Source organism: Acomys minous (genome assembly GCF_964271855.1).
Source record: "Acomys minous genome assembly, chromosome: 1".
Classification (NCBI taxonomy): domain Eukaryota; kingdom Metazoa; phylum Chordata; class Mammalia; order Rodentia; family Muridae; genus Acomys; species Acomys minous.
This window is the reverse complement of record NC_140483.1, coordinates 53626993-53641458: the sequence shown is the minus strand read 5'-3', so window position 1 is coordinate 53641458 and position 14466 is coordinate 53626993. Positions and strand designations below refer to the sequence as shown.

The 14466-nt window shown below is 46.6% G+C and overlaps 1 protein-coding gene across 6 annotated transcripts in view; it reads right to left on the bottom strand.

Moving 5' to 3' along the window:
• The window catches only part of LOC311595779 (maestro heat-like repeat-containing protein family member 7), a 38747-nt gene that overhangs the window by 1767 nt on the left and 22514 nt on the right, over positions 1-14466 (bottom strand). For 5 of the 6 annotated variants that reach the window (XM_084778746.1, XM_084778745.1, XM_084778748.1 and 2 more), the window contains 8 exons: positions 8027-8171; positions 7369-7541; positions 6874-7011; positions 6679-6793; positions 3802-3942; positions 3062-3238; positions 2576-2734; positions 1407-1508 (listed from right to left, as the gene is read on the bottom strand). In XM_084778746.1, the coding sequence (XP_084634872.1) occupies positions 1407-1508; positions 2576-2734; positions 3062-3238; positions 3802-3942; positions 6679-6793; positions 6874-7011; positions 7369-7541; positions 8027-8171 (1150 nt within the window). Of the gene's footprint in view, positions 1-1406; positions 1509-2514; positions 2735-3061; positions 3239-3801; positions 3943-6678; positions 6794-6873; positions 7012-7368; positions 7542-8026; positions 8172-14466 lie in introns of all 6 variants that reach the window. The other variant, XM_084778749.1, reaches the window with a different exon arrangement.

Here is a 14466-nt window from a genome sequence, read left to right as displayed (position 1 = left end):
CTTAGACAATCTAAGCAGGGCGGTAGACGGAAAACATCCCAACTGCAGAACACTTGCTTTCAGAACCCGGCTTGTTGGGCGTGGTGGCACTCGCCTTTAATCCCAGCACTTGGGGAGCAGAGGCAGGCAGATCTCTTTGAGTGCAAGACCAGCCTGCTCTACTAAGTGATTCCAGGACAGCTAAGGCTACACAGAGAAATCCTGTCTCAAAAAAAAACATAAACAAACAAACAAAATTCACCCAGCTTCTGAAACCTTATTTGCTACCATGAAGCCTTCCTAGATTGACCAAGCCAAGGGAATGGAGAGGTATACAAAGCGCCCCCAGACACTGAGTCCTCAATTCTACTGGTGTCTAGGTGTACTTGCCCCCATAGTCTCAGGCACTTGAATACTTAGTCTCCAATTGATGGCACTCTTGGGAAGGTTTAGAAGGTGTGGCCTCGCTGGAAGTGTGTCACTGGAGGCAGGTTAAAGACTTGTGACCCTACCCACATCTAGCCAATGGACAGGACATTCTCTACAGTTGAGTGGAGAGTGGGGACTGACTTTCACACGAACTCTGGTGCCCTATATTTGACCACATCCCCTGGATGAGGAGGCCTGGAGGCAGAGGAAGGATAGCAGGCTACCAAGAAGAGACTTGATATCCTATGAGTATATACAGGGGGAGGAGGTCCCCCTCAGTCACAGTCATAGGGGAAGGGAGTAGGGGGAGAGTGGGAGGGAGGGAGGAATAGGGGGATACAAGGGATGGGATAACAATTGAAATGTAATATGAAAAAATTAATAAATATATATATATATAATAAAATAAAATAAAAAGTGAGAAAAAAAAAGACTCATGCCATTCTGAGTTTGCTCTCTCTGCTTCATGGCTTGAGATGTGAGCCCTCAGATTCCCGCTGCCGCTGCCACACCTTCCCTCCACCACTGTGGACTCTAAACCTTTGGAACTGTCAGCTCAACTAAACTCTCCGTGGTGTTTAATCATAGCAGTAGAAAAGGAATGAATACACTAAGCATTACCCATTTCCCATCCCTCCCCCATGAAGATGACCCCTCCTCTGGTCATTGGGGGAGGCGGCAGGTCATCTTTCTTCAAGCCTAAACTGGCCCAAATGCCCTGCCTTTGTATTAGAAAGTGCATTTCTCTCCCTGACCCTTTGCCAAAGTACTCAGAGATTACCAACCAACTACCTAGCTCTCCAGGGGAGGCAGAAAGCACTGGGGGTGAGGGGGATGGGCGGGGCAGATGCCCTGTTGAGTAAGTGATGCATAATTGCTAACCCCAGCTACAGGGAGGAGACTGAGTCAGACGGTTTAGGGCTGGGGTGGGGGGTGGGGTGGGGTCAGGGGCTGGCTCCCTTGCACAGGGCAGAGTGAAGAGTTAGCTGCTGGCTTACCAGGGCACTGAGGATGGTAAATGCGTCACTCTTGGCGAAGACCCCTTTGAGTTTGGGCCAGCCCAGGATGGCAGCTATGTTGCAGAGGCTGAGCCTGCAGACCTGGGGAGATAAGAGGTTCAGCACTGGAGATTCTGTGAATGAGGTTGGGCAAAGGTGCAGAGGGACCCTGGAGGGAGACAGGTAGCAGCTCATTTGGCCTTGGTGGAACCTGCAGGGATCCAGGCTTAAGAGAAAGGTGGAGCCTTGACCAGGCATCTGGCTCTACTGAAAACCTCTTATTTTCCCGTGAGGAAGTCAAAGTGACACTTCTAATGTTGACTCTCTCCAGCACACCCTTTGGCCCTGTGGCTTTCCAGCCCCAAAGCAGACTCCCTGAAAACAAATGTCTCCAAAGTCTTTTTTTTTTTTTTAAACTCTTCTCCCCCATTGAGACATGCTTTTGCTGTGTAGCCCAGGCTAGCCTCAAATCAGCACGTTAAGCTCCTGAGTGCTGGGTTCACAGAAGTATTACCACCTCACCCAGGTCCTTCAGTGTCTTAGGTCCTCATCTGGGTGGTCCCTGCTCTACAGCAAGGTTGGCTTGGCCAGAATATCACTGACTTCCTCAGGAGGGACTCATCCTTTCTGTCATGTGCTCAGCAGCATCCTTGGATGTAGCTAAGATATCTCCTGTTACAAATCAAGTCAGCAGTTTCCAAGTGTTTAGCGGCAGTGCATTCTTCCAGGCTCTTGCACCCAGAGCTTGGCCCATCAAAAGCCAGGTCTCTCTGCTCTGCCCAGCATTCAGCTCCTGACTGGAGCTCTCTCACTGTGGGAGCCCCCAACTCCCCTCACTGGTAAGACAAGAGCAGAATAGTCTAGAGAAAGACCACATGGCCAAGGCAAAGCAGCAGAGAGAGGAGCTAGTGCCACCGTGAGACTTCCTACATCAGAATTTGCATGCCCACAAATGTCTGCTGGGACTTAGTAGCTAGCTAGGTCTAACTGGAGCAGGGGGAGACACAGCACAACAGCCAACCATGTCACTGAACCTCTCCAGCATCCAAAGTCTAGTGGGCCCCCTCGGTGTCACACAATCCTGTCACAGCCCTGTCCAAGGGCTTACCATGTTCTGTATTAACTTCCAGCGAGAACTGAATGCCAGGCTCCACCGTCCGGCTTCTCACCTCCACCACGTCGGCATTTGTGTCCCTCAGGTGCAACACAAGGAGGATCAGCAGGTTGAGGATCTGGTGCTTCAAGGGAAAGATGAGGGTCGTCTTCGAGACCTTAGCCAGGATACTTGCGTAGATCTTGAAGGTTATCAGGCGCAGCTGCTCTGACTCCTGGGGTAAGAAGATACACTCTTGGGAAGACACAGACACCTCTGTACCTGCACTGGTCACCCAGGTCAGAAGACCCCCAAGTTCAGCACCCACCAACCAGGTTCCTGCATGCGTGCCCCCCATCTACTTTGACTATTGGCACAGCTCTGTTCACTGCGCTGCTCTCAGCTGCCCTCCTCTTTTGACTATTATAAAGCACAAGTAAAGATGCACTCAGTCCACACACACCCCCAAGAACACTACTGGGGTCAATGAAAGGCCTTCTCCATTGTGTCACAGCCACCTAGGGCAGGAGAGCAAAACTTCTCAACCCCTTTGGGGCTTTACCTCCTCAAAGAAGTGTACCAAAGTGAAGGTCAGCTGAAGGAGGAAAAGGGAGGCCTGAGACCAGGTGAGGTCCTTGAGGATGCGCTGCAGCATGAAGAAGGCCTCCATCACCAGGTCACTGTTGGAGGAGTAGCAGCAGCTCAGCACACAGGGCTGCAGGATCTGGAGGTGCTTTATCTGCAGAGCGACAGCCGCCCAAAAGTATGGTCAGGAAACTTTTCCCCACCAGCCCGTCCCACCAACCCCGCCCCTCAGGTAGACCACTGGGGCACAAGCTCTTATGCTTTTCACCCTGGAATGGCCCCTAGACTGGATGGTGGTCAAACTAGGCTACCAAAAAGGGACCTGGCCACGAGCCTTCTTGCACTCTATGAGCAGAGGTCAGAAGACAGTTTTTTTTCTGTCTACTACACCGTAAATTCCCCCATATCATTGCTTTCCTCACTTCCTGGCAATGCCAAGCTCCAGAGACCTGGATAGTATTACGTCTGGGACTTTGGAATTGGCTGGATCTATTCTCTGAAGTGACTTATGGATGGACCTCTTCCAGGATCTTTCCTGGGTGGGAGGAAGCATGAATGATTCAAACCCACCCAGATCCTGTGCTTGGAGGACTGGCCACCAGAGGACCTGTATTCTAACTCCAAGAGTATGTCACTCTATAACTAGCCACGCTGTCTCTCCAGGTCCATCTATACTTTCTCCGGGTGACATGTCCTCGGCCCCTATCCCATTTTTACCGTGTTTTTGTGCTTTGTGAAGACTTCTGTGATCTGCAGGAATAGGCGTGCTATGGCTAGGTCCTCACACTTGAACCAATTTGCCATAATGTTGGTGGCAACTTCATCCACAACATCTGCCACATCCGGACAGTGGAACAGCTGGCAAGAGCAAGCCAAGAATAACAGAAAGATAGGCAAGGGGACAATTCTGGATTCTGTCTTGTTAGTAAAAGAACATTCTTAGGGCCCTGGCCAAAGTTTAAACGACAAGTTCACCACTCAGTTACTCATTCGTGGTGCAAGTCTTCCTTGCTCATTTTTGAAAAGGGATGATGAGTGACAGAAATAAGAAATGCACGTAGCAGTCGCCAATCCTGACGCCTTAGTTGGGGAGCCTTTAAAGACATGATCACGAGCTGCCCGGAGAATAGTTCAAAGAAAACACCAACATGCCACAGACTACAAAGCATTGTGAACGCGAGTTTACAAAGGAGGCAGACCTTGAACTGGACTTGAAGATACAGAGAACTTCAAGAAGCCCAAGTCTTTAGATACGAAGACAAATAATTCAATAGGATAATGGGCAAAAGACAGGGAAAGGATTCGCAGAAGACAGAGGACCGTGCATGCCTGTGTGTATGTGTTTGTGTGTGTACGTATGCGTGTGTGCAAGTGCATCTGTGTATGTGTGCATATGTGTGCCTGTGTATGTGTGTGGGTGTGTGGATGTGTGTGTGTTACCATGTGGACCTCAAGGCAAAGATTTTTTGTTGTTGTTCTTGTCAGGCCAGCAGTCAGATATACCATAATTTACAGATATACAGAATTTGCTAGCTGAGCAAATCTCTTAAATTCTCTGAGCCTGAGTTTTCTCCTCTACAAAATGAGAATTAGAGCACCCGGACTCAGTTTCTTAAGTACTCTGAAATAAAGCATACAGCCCTGTCTGTTTTAAAGTCTGCTGCCTTTGGATGGAGTTTAACAATGCTCAAGGAGTTATAAGAGACTGTAAAATGTTCCCGAGTGTTCACACCCACGGTCTCTCACCTATAGAACTGGACCTACTTTCTTAGCTAGTACCTAAGTCCCTTTAGTTCCAGCTGTAAAACTGTTAAGCTTCCCTCCAGCTGCGGAGAATGGGTCTCACCTGTCTCTCTACTTGAAAGCCCTACCCCAAACAGGCTAACCCCACTCCAGCCTGTGCTCCCGTAAGGAGAGCAGCCGAGCGAGTGCTTATGTGGGTGTCTACTCATTTCAGCTGGGCATCAGCATTTGAGGGAGCTTCTAGAGTGTTCCTCAGGACCAGCTGTTTCTAGACCACAGCTATAAACTAGGGAGGGAGCTTACTACCAGATTAATGCCTGAACCTATGCCAGAGCAATTCTGAAGAGTGAAGGCACCCAGAAGCAGGAGGAGGTGGTGTGGAGTTCCACACCCACCTGAGCAGCAGTTCTTAACCTGTGGATCCAGACCCCTTTGGGGGTCACAGTTGACTAAGGACCTAACTGTCTGCCCTTTGATTACACCAATGTCCAAGACCCACTCCTGAATGCATCCTCAGCTAGTCAGGCCTCTGCATCCTCCAAGAGAATCCTTAGCCTACTCGGCAAGCGTCTGCTAGCATCTTAGAATGAAGAGCACTGTTTATATCTTAGTATTATTGCTATCATATTATATTGTCAGCATTCAAAAGCAACCCACTTCTCTTTTTTTTTTCTTTTGTTTGAGGTGGATTAAAGCCAGTGAAATGGATCAGTAGATAAAGGTGCTAGCTGCCAAGACTGAGACCTGAGTTTCGTCCCTGAGACTCACATAGTGGAAGGTCAGAACTGACTCTTGCCTATTATCTCTGACCTCCACATGTGTGCCCCCACACACACAAACAAGCAAACAAACAAGCAAATAAATGTAATAACTTTTATAATCAGGTAGCTTGAATTTTTAAAGAAGCTAACTGATCTCAAAAGCCTACCCAATCCTGGCGTCAGGGAAGCACTTGGGCCTCTGTATCAAAAGCCATGGAGGCCAGTCTCACTTTTGAAACTCATACTTCCACATATTACAGTCAATAGGGAAGGCAATAATCTAGAATACAGGAAAGGTTTTGCATAGAGGTGTTTATTACAGTATTGTTTATACTGTCAAATTAGAAACAGAATATTCTATCAGCACTTGTTGCGATGAAACCCATTTCCTTATAGACTGACCAAAAACTCAATTTAAAAACAAACCAAAAAAAAAAAAAAATGCAATAAAAAGAGCCAGACATAGAATATCAGAGAATGATTTCAACCTTACACACTCGCACGCACGCACGCACACACGCACGCACACACGCACGCACACACACACACACACACGCACGCACGCACGCACACACACACACGCACGCACGCACGCACGCACGCACGCACACACGCACGCACATGCACGCACACACACACACCTACCTTCATACAAGCAAAAGCATGAGAGTGGCTCCCTTTAGGCCCTGTAATGATTAACGGTGCTATACAATTTATACACATCTCTTAATTTTCTACACATTTTCCCCTGCCCAGTGTCTGAATTATAGAGTGAATCAGGGCAGCTAGTCAAAGTTGAAGTCATTGACGAGCAAAAATTGATGCTGCACAAAATTGAGGCAGAGTCAAAGTCTTGGCACTGAGGAGGCTAATGGCATATGACTCAAAGGAAGCCAGTAAAGAAGTCTTCCCCGTGTGCCCCAGCCCATCTGTGGCAAGGACAGACCAGGCCACTTCGCTCTCTGGAAGCCTTCTGGGGTGGTGGTGGGGGATGGGGGGGTGGGAGGGGCGGGGGGGTGAGGTTCCCCTGGGTACAGTTGCTTCCCATGGCACTGTCTCCACTGCCTTCTGCCCACTCTTCTCCACTCACCTCTGTCAGGAACACCAGGGCTGTGAAGTAATTGGCACATTCTGGGTCCTGGAGGGTCCTAATGAGGAAGCTGAAGACGGGGCGATTGTGCCAGCAGTTCATCACCACCAGGGATCTGAGAGAGCAATAGGGTGCTCAGAGTGAAACCCAGGCCACAGGAGAAGGTCTTCCACCCTGGGACTGGATGCAGCTCACCTGGCCAGCAGAGTAATTCCATTATAGTGTCTTTCAGGGCTGACAAGCAGTTCCCAGCCCCCATGTGTCTGAATATAAGTCATGTGGTCTGTGTAACCAGAGGTGCGCATTAAGGTCTTCAAGGCCTCTATGGAAGAACTGAGGACAGAGCAGGAAGCAGGGAGTCACTGCCAGCCACGCCCTCCTAACCCCACATAGGACTCCCACCTATCCTGTGAGTTATAAACCTGCCACCCTCAACCCCCACTCCCCAACCCCCACTCCCCAACCCCCACCCCTGCCACCATCCTCCCATCCTCCCATCCTCCCTCTCTCCTCCAAAAAGACAGCCACTTTAAAGAATCTTTTCAAGAAAGTCTAGGAAGGCTTCTTGACTCCATGCGTAAGTAATAAAGTTAAGTGTGGACGGTGTGAAAGCACCAGGTTAGTGAGGTTGCCAAGGCGCTGGGGGCCCACACTTGCACCCTAGCACATTGGCCCAGGGCCCAACGGTACCTCACAGGGTCCACAGACTCAGTTTCATGCAGGTTATCTGGGTCAGCAGTGTTCCCCTCAATCACCAGAGAAGAGATTCGGAAAAGTAGGGCCACGAACAGGGAGGCGAAGAAAGTCTGCACCTCCGACTGCTGGCTGGGTACTAGCAGCAACTCATGGATGGCCCTGGTGGCCTGGAGTGAAGAGGGGTGCAGGGTGTTGTCGTCATCTTTATTATCACCCGGAGTCCCTATCACCTCGCTAGGCCTGCCCAACGAAGTCGCTCATGTTGCTAGCAAGTGGAGCCTGAGCATCAGCCAGGATGCTTCTAGAACCTCTTTATGCGCTCTTGTGGCTACGGCTCTGCTTTAGTCTCTCAGTGTCCTTGAGCATTCGGTCAGGCCTGGGGTGTTTGCCTCACTCCACTGCATCTCCACCCCCCCCACCCCACCTCCACCACCCCCCGAGACAGAATCTGGTTCTTCTGTTCCAGGAGAGTCAATTGGCTGAAAGCTCTCTTTTTAACCCAGCTTGGAGACTCTGCTGTTAGAATGCCCAAGTAAACTCGGCGTCCCCTAAATGGCACTACTTCTGAGCGCTCCAGCCAGCCCAGCAGACACCCCAGCGTGCTTCCTTCCCAGCGCCCAGCGCCCAGCCCCCTCCCCCTCCCCCTCCGTACAATCAGTCTTGAGATCTGTGTTTTGTGGCCAGTCTCCCGGGCCTTCGGTGCCTGGGGTGAAATTAGCTTCTGCAGCAGATAACGCATGATCATTTCGTAGGCTTTTGGAAAGGAAGCCAGGATCCCCCAGGATCTGTATGTCCCTCTGTAGAGTCAGAAAGCCACCAACAGTTAGTTACAGGCAACCCACCTTCCTCTGTTCTACAGTGCTCTCTGGAAGGATCTTTACCTTCTTAGCCCCGCCCCAGCTCCCTGCTTCCATTCTTCCCTTCCGGGTCTCCTCGTCATTATCCTGTCACTTCTCTTTTAAAAAATTTCCCACTATTTTATCACCTCCAGACCTCACCATTTTCTGTTACACTGTATACAGGCAAACTAGGAAAATGTTCACTTAGCCTATGGGCCTGAAAACATGTAATACCAAGGCTTGTTGAGTGCTCTTGAGTGCATCAGGTCAGGTCCCTACCCTGTGGCTGTGTCTAAGCCGGCCTTACTCCCACCAACATTGCATCTGGGACTGGGGATACGGCTCAGTTGATTGCATGCTTGCCCGGTATACATGATCCCGGGCAGGTTCAGTCTACCTCGCTACACGAGCTTGGTGTGGTGGTCCACACCCATGATACCAGCACTTGGGAGGTGGAAGAGGAAAATTCAGGAGTTCATGGTCATCCTCAACCAAATAGGTAGTTTGAGGTCAGCTTGAGCTACACAAGACCCTACCCCACACACACAAAGAGAGAGAGAGAGAGAGAGAGAGAGAGAGAGAGAGAGAGAGAGAGAGAGAGAGAGAGAGAGAGAGAGAGAGAGAGAGAGAGAGAGAGAGAGAGAGAGAGAGAGAGAGAGAAGAAGGAAAATCTTCCAAACTCCTCCATCCTTCCAGCCTAGAAAGCCCAGTGCAAGCAGGTGACTTGAGGCCCAGCTGGTGGCTTCCCTTCCCAGCACCCATTCAGTCCCACGCTCCACAGTGTCCTCTCTAAGTCACACTTGCACAGATGTCTTTGGTTTTCTTCACCTTGCATATCTTTCCATATCCAGATCTGACAAAACCATGTGTAAAATAAAGAAAATGCCTGAAAAAATATTTCTTACAAATGACTTAGTAAAAGTTCTAATCAACCCTGTTTAATACCTTCCAGAAGTCTCCTGGGACTTTTTGAAACATGAGAAGAGGCAGGAGTAGCCGGGCATGGTGGCACACGCCTTTAATCCCAGCACTTGGGAGGCAGAGGCAGGTGGATCATTATAAGTTCAGCTGTAGGTCAGCCTGATCTACAAAGTGAGTCCAGGACAGCCAGGGCTGTGCAGAGAAACCATGTCTTCAAAAACCAAAAACCAAAAACCAAAAAAAAAAAAAAAAAAAAAAAGGCAGGAGTAATGTCACAAGTCTTTAATCCCAGCACTCAGGAGGCCGAATCAGGTGGATCTCGGTGAGTTTGAGACCAGCCTAGTCTATAGAGTATGTTCTGGAACAAACAGAGTAGACCTTGTCTTTAAAAAAAAAAAAAAAAAAAAAAAGGAAAGAGAAAGAAAGATCAGATAAGAACAATTAAATGAAAGAAAGATGATTAAGAGACAAAGGATGAGCCAGGTGTAGTGGCACATGCCTTTAATCCCAGCACTTGGGAGGCAGAGGTAGGCGAATCACTGTGAGTTCGAGGCCAGCCTGGTCTACAAAGAGAGTCCAGGACAGCCAAAAGAGACAAGGGATGACTCATCTGGTATAAGTATTCGCTATAAAAACCTGACAAATTTGATGCCTATCCCCAGGACCCACAAGGTGAAAGGAGAAAACTGACTCCTGCAAGCTATTCTCTGGCCTTCACACATACTAAATAAACACTCACGCATGCAAGCATGTGCACGCGTGTACACACACACACACACACACTAAACACAGAGAGGAGAATTTCATTGTGGGCAACACTGTCAGGAGCCATGCATTCAGAAAGGGCCTATGGCAAGCAAGTGAGCTTCTGTTGGCAGCCCACCATTTTTGCGTAGCCTGCTATGGGTTTGCCCTCGTGCAGCCAGGCCCCAGTGACTTTCCATGCCTGTCATGGCTGTATCTCTCTGGTATGGTAGAGACCTTCACTGTGTACTGTTTGCTATGTATTTATCCACTTGGTTAAGTAGATTTCCTACAGATCAAATTGAAGATGTACTTCCATGTAATAATGTTTAGAGGAATTGATGATTTCATAATTCCTGATAATGACTTTCTAGAATTCCTGATTTGATTCAGATGGCTTTAAACCCTTCTGCAGAATAACAACAACTGCTGAGAGTCTATGAATCTTTACACATCACTGACACATAAACTGCACTAGGAAGAACAGGCTTGAGACAGATTTATGACCTAGGTAAACATTCCTCTAGGCTAGAAATGAAGTCATTGGGTCTCAGTGTGCACCGTGATAAGCCATAAGCAGAAAATAGATAATTAACTAATTGTGGAACCATAGACAGAAATATTATTCTGAACTTATAAGAAACTGTTGGAACTAAGAGATAGCTGGAAAATGTTTAGTCAAGTTCAAGCCTTAATGGAAAAACAAACAATAATCCTGCTGTGCCCCCCTCCCCAACCTTGTTAATCTTAAACCTTGACAACTTATGATATGAAAAAAGCTGTTATTCTGAATTCACAATAAACTTATGTAATGAAGATACAGATTAAAAAATGTTTGGTTTTGGGCTGGAGAGATGGCTCAGAGGTTAAAAGCATTGACTGCTCCTCCAGAGGTCCTGAGTTCAATTCCTGAAATCATCTATAATGTGATCTAATGCCCTCTTCTGGCCTGCAGGTGTACATGCAGGCAGGGCACTAATATACATATTAATAAATAAATAAACCTTTAAAAATGGTTGGTTTTAATAGAGAAACATGTAGTAAATAATCCTGATTATTGTAACTCCCTCTGTGTTAACACCTTCTCTGTTTCTGTGATAATTACTTTTACTGCCATGAGGTAACTTTTTTCTGATGTACAGAGCTTTGCTACGACAATAATAAAAGTTGTTAGAGCCAGTTCATTAGAACTTTCTCTACTCATCAAACTCGTGTGAATGTGTCTGTCTGTGGTAGATGTATTAGAGCCTGCTTGTCAGAGCTTTGCTCTATCCACCAACACTATATATATATGATGCTGTTGTTGGTTGAAGGTTGTGAGGTCTGCTCCATCCACCAGATGTGTCTGTATATATGTGAGTAGTTGATTGGAGTTAGAGCTTTGCTCAATCCACCATCCATCAAATATGTGTCTGTCTGTCTAATTGGTTGTCTGTCTGTATATAATGAATGTATATAAGCCTGCATGTCTGTATGTCTGACTGTCTATATGTATACTTGAAGTGTTGGAGCTGCTCGAGCCTGAGAGCTTCCCCCCCCCAACCCCCTCTTTTTTCACCAGAAGCCATCAGTTTCTGGCTCCCTTCCCCTTCCCTTTCCCTTGAGTTTCTCACCACAACCAGAAGATGTGATAGCTAGAGCCATCAGCTCTAACCACTAAAGAGTTAAAGAGAATTCAGAGCTTCTAGCCAGCTTCTGGCTCCCCAGAAGCCAGGAGCCACTACCTTTTGGCCCCCTTTTGTCTATCTGTGTCCGGCTTCAGTTCACTCTGGTGTCAAAGCCAGTCTTTGGCACAACATGTGCTCTAGTGACAAAGGCAAAGTAAAGAATGGCTGCCCAAGGCAGTTAGACTCACAGCCACTTCCTAACAGCCACAGTGGAGAGCAAGAGTCAGAGGTCAGGCTTCCCAAGGTTGGACAACAACAAGATGTCAACCTATGGGTTTCATAGAAAGTCTCTTGTTTAAGGAGGACTTCATGAATGGACAAATGTCTGGTTTGAGGGCCAGAATCTTACTGGAGAGTAAATAAAGGACAGACTTCAAGAGAGAGGAAAAACCATTTCACAAGGAAAGCATGGAATGCAAAGAAGGCGGGGCTGGAGAGATGGCTCAGTGGTTAAGAGTGCTACCTGCTTTTCCAAAGGTTCTGAGTTCAATTCCCAGAAACCACATGGTGGTTCACAACCATCTATAATGTGATCTGGTGCCCTCTTCTGGCCTGCAGGTGTACATGCAGGCAGAGCACTGTATACATAATAATAAATAACTCTTTAAGAAGGGATGACACCCAAATGAGGTGGTAAATCTAAACACAGTGTCAGCACAAGAATGTTGGCACCACAACACCAGCAAGAACATTGAGAGCAAATAGCAAAAGAATGGGCAAGATAAAGTGTGGAATAATCACACAATGAAATATTAAAAAACAATCTAAGGGGACAATACCTAGCTTTGACAGATTGGATAAAATCTAGCAACATGATATCAAGAACTTAACAGATCAAATAAATATAAAGATAAGTATATTCATATGTAGAGAACTTACTAATACATTTTAAACAGTCTTGTATAATAATTTTACACATTTTATTTCAAATGTCCATTCAACACATAACAAAATTGATAACCATATCTTATTAGTCTGTACACATCAAAAATCTGAATCTAAAAAGGTTTAAAAATCATGTTCCCTAATCATTATTTTAAAATTGCTAAAGATCTGTACAAGTATGTCATTGGACATTTGGTGAAATTTAAAGTTGATTCTTGGTTTGGGGTGTTTTGTTTTGGTTTGGTTTTTTGAGACAGGGTTTTTCTGTGTAGCCCCAGCTATCCTGGAACTCTCTTGGTAGACCAGGCTGGCCTTGAACTCATAGAGATCCATCTGCCTCTGCCTCCCAAGTGCTGGGATTAAAGGCGTGCTCCATCATACCTGGTTTGGGGGTATTTTTGTTTGTTTTGTTGTTTGTTTGTTTGTTTAAACTAGCAGTATAAAATAGAAACTTTCTTGTCATGATAAGAACATTCATTAGAATAATAACAAGTGATTTTAGTTTCTGTTGTCTACCAAGAATGAGCAAGCTTTCTCTAGTCTAGCTCCCACTGATTATAACTACAAACACAAAGATCTTTCATCAGTCTGTTCTCAGTGGCTAACAGATACACAGACAGAAATTAGTGAAGATACAGAAGCCTTGGATAACAATATCAACTATCTCAATCTAACTGATAAAACTTTAATTGGATTAGATTCTGAAAAATTAATAAAAAGCAGACAGGTTGGAGAACGAAGCCAGAATGTGGAAAGCTGATGTACTGAGTAGGCGCCCCAGATTTGATTTTATTTTTTCTCTTTCATCTCCCAACTTTGACCTACATATGACCCCAGAGCAAAACTGTGCCCCAGACACAGGCAACAGAACCTCTTGGTGAAATTCTGTGTCCCTGAGCAGTGGGGAAATGGGCCCCTATGAGTCAGACAGCATGAGTAGGTCTTTGTTCATTCTCTTCCCAAACCCTGTCTGGATGACTAGCAGAGCTGCCCAGCAGAAGCCGCAGGCTGAACACAAAAATATGTGCTTGGTAGGTAGGGCAAGGAAAACATCTTGACTGTTGTTGAGGGTTTGTTCTATTGTTTTACCTTGTGCTTGTGGTTCTGGGGATCAATTGCCAGGGCCTATACAACCCTCAGAAGGCCTCACCGACTTGACCACAGCCTAGACCTTCCTTTTATTGTCACTGTTGTTTTCTGGCTCCCTCCCTCTCCCTCTCTCTCTCTCTCTCTCCCTCCCTCTCTCCTCTCTCTCCTCTCTCTCCTCTCCGCCCCCCCCCCCATCTCTCTCCCTGGTAACTGTGCTATGTATCAACAAAGAGAACATAAAAGACCTGGGAAAAGATCCTTCAGAGGCAGCAAGTGTGGGATGCCCTGGCTCTGCATGTAAGCCAACACAAACCCCACTGTCACTCTCAGGTTGCTCAGGTGTAGAATGAGGCTGAAATAATCCTGAGACAAAGGAAGCTATGTGAGAAAGACACAGAACCGTCAGCCCAGAGTTTTATATTCAGTGAAAATAATCTTTTAAGAAGAATGTAAAATATGAAACAGTCTCATTTGAAGGAAAACTAAGGGCAATGGCTACCCAGAGATACATTCTTGGTGAAATTTTAATAAAAAGTTTTAAGCTGCAGAGAAGTTTTATTATAGGGAAGTAGAAACTTCAATTATAAAAAGCAACAGAAATAGTAAATATTTTCCTCTTAGTTTAAAAAATATGCATGATTGTTAAAAATAAAAACTTTTGGCAGTTTCCTCAATATATGTAAATATGAGGTAAATGACAGCTATCATGCGAAGCAAGGAAGCCAAAGGAAGCTGTTGGAAGACCTTCCCTTTCTTTCCTTCTTTCCTTCCTTCTTTCTTTCTTTCTTTCTTTCTTTCTTTCTTTCTGTCTGTCTGTCTGTCTGTCTGTCTTTTTTTCCCCCAAGACAGGGTTTCTCTGTGTAGTCCTGGCTGTCCTAGGCTCACTTTGTAGACCAGGCTGGCCTCGAGCTCACAGCGATCTGCCTGTCTCCTGAGTGCCTTTTCTT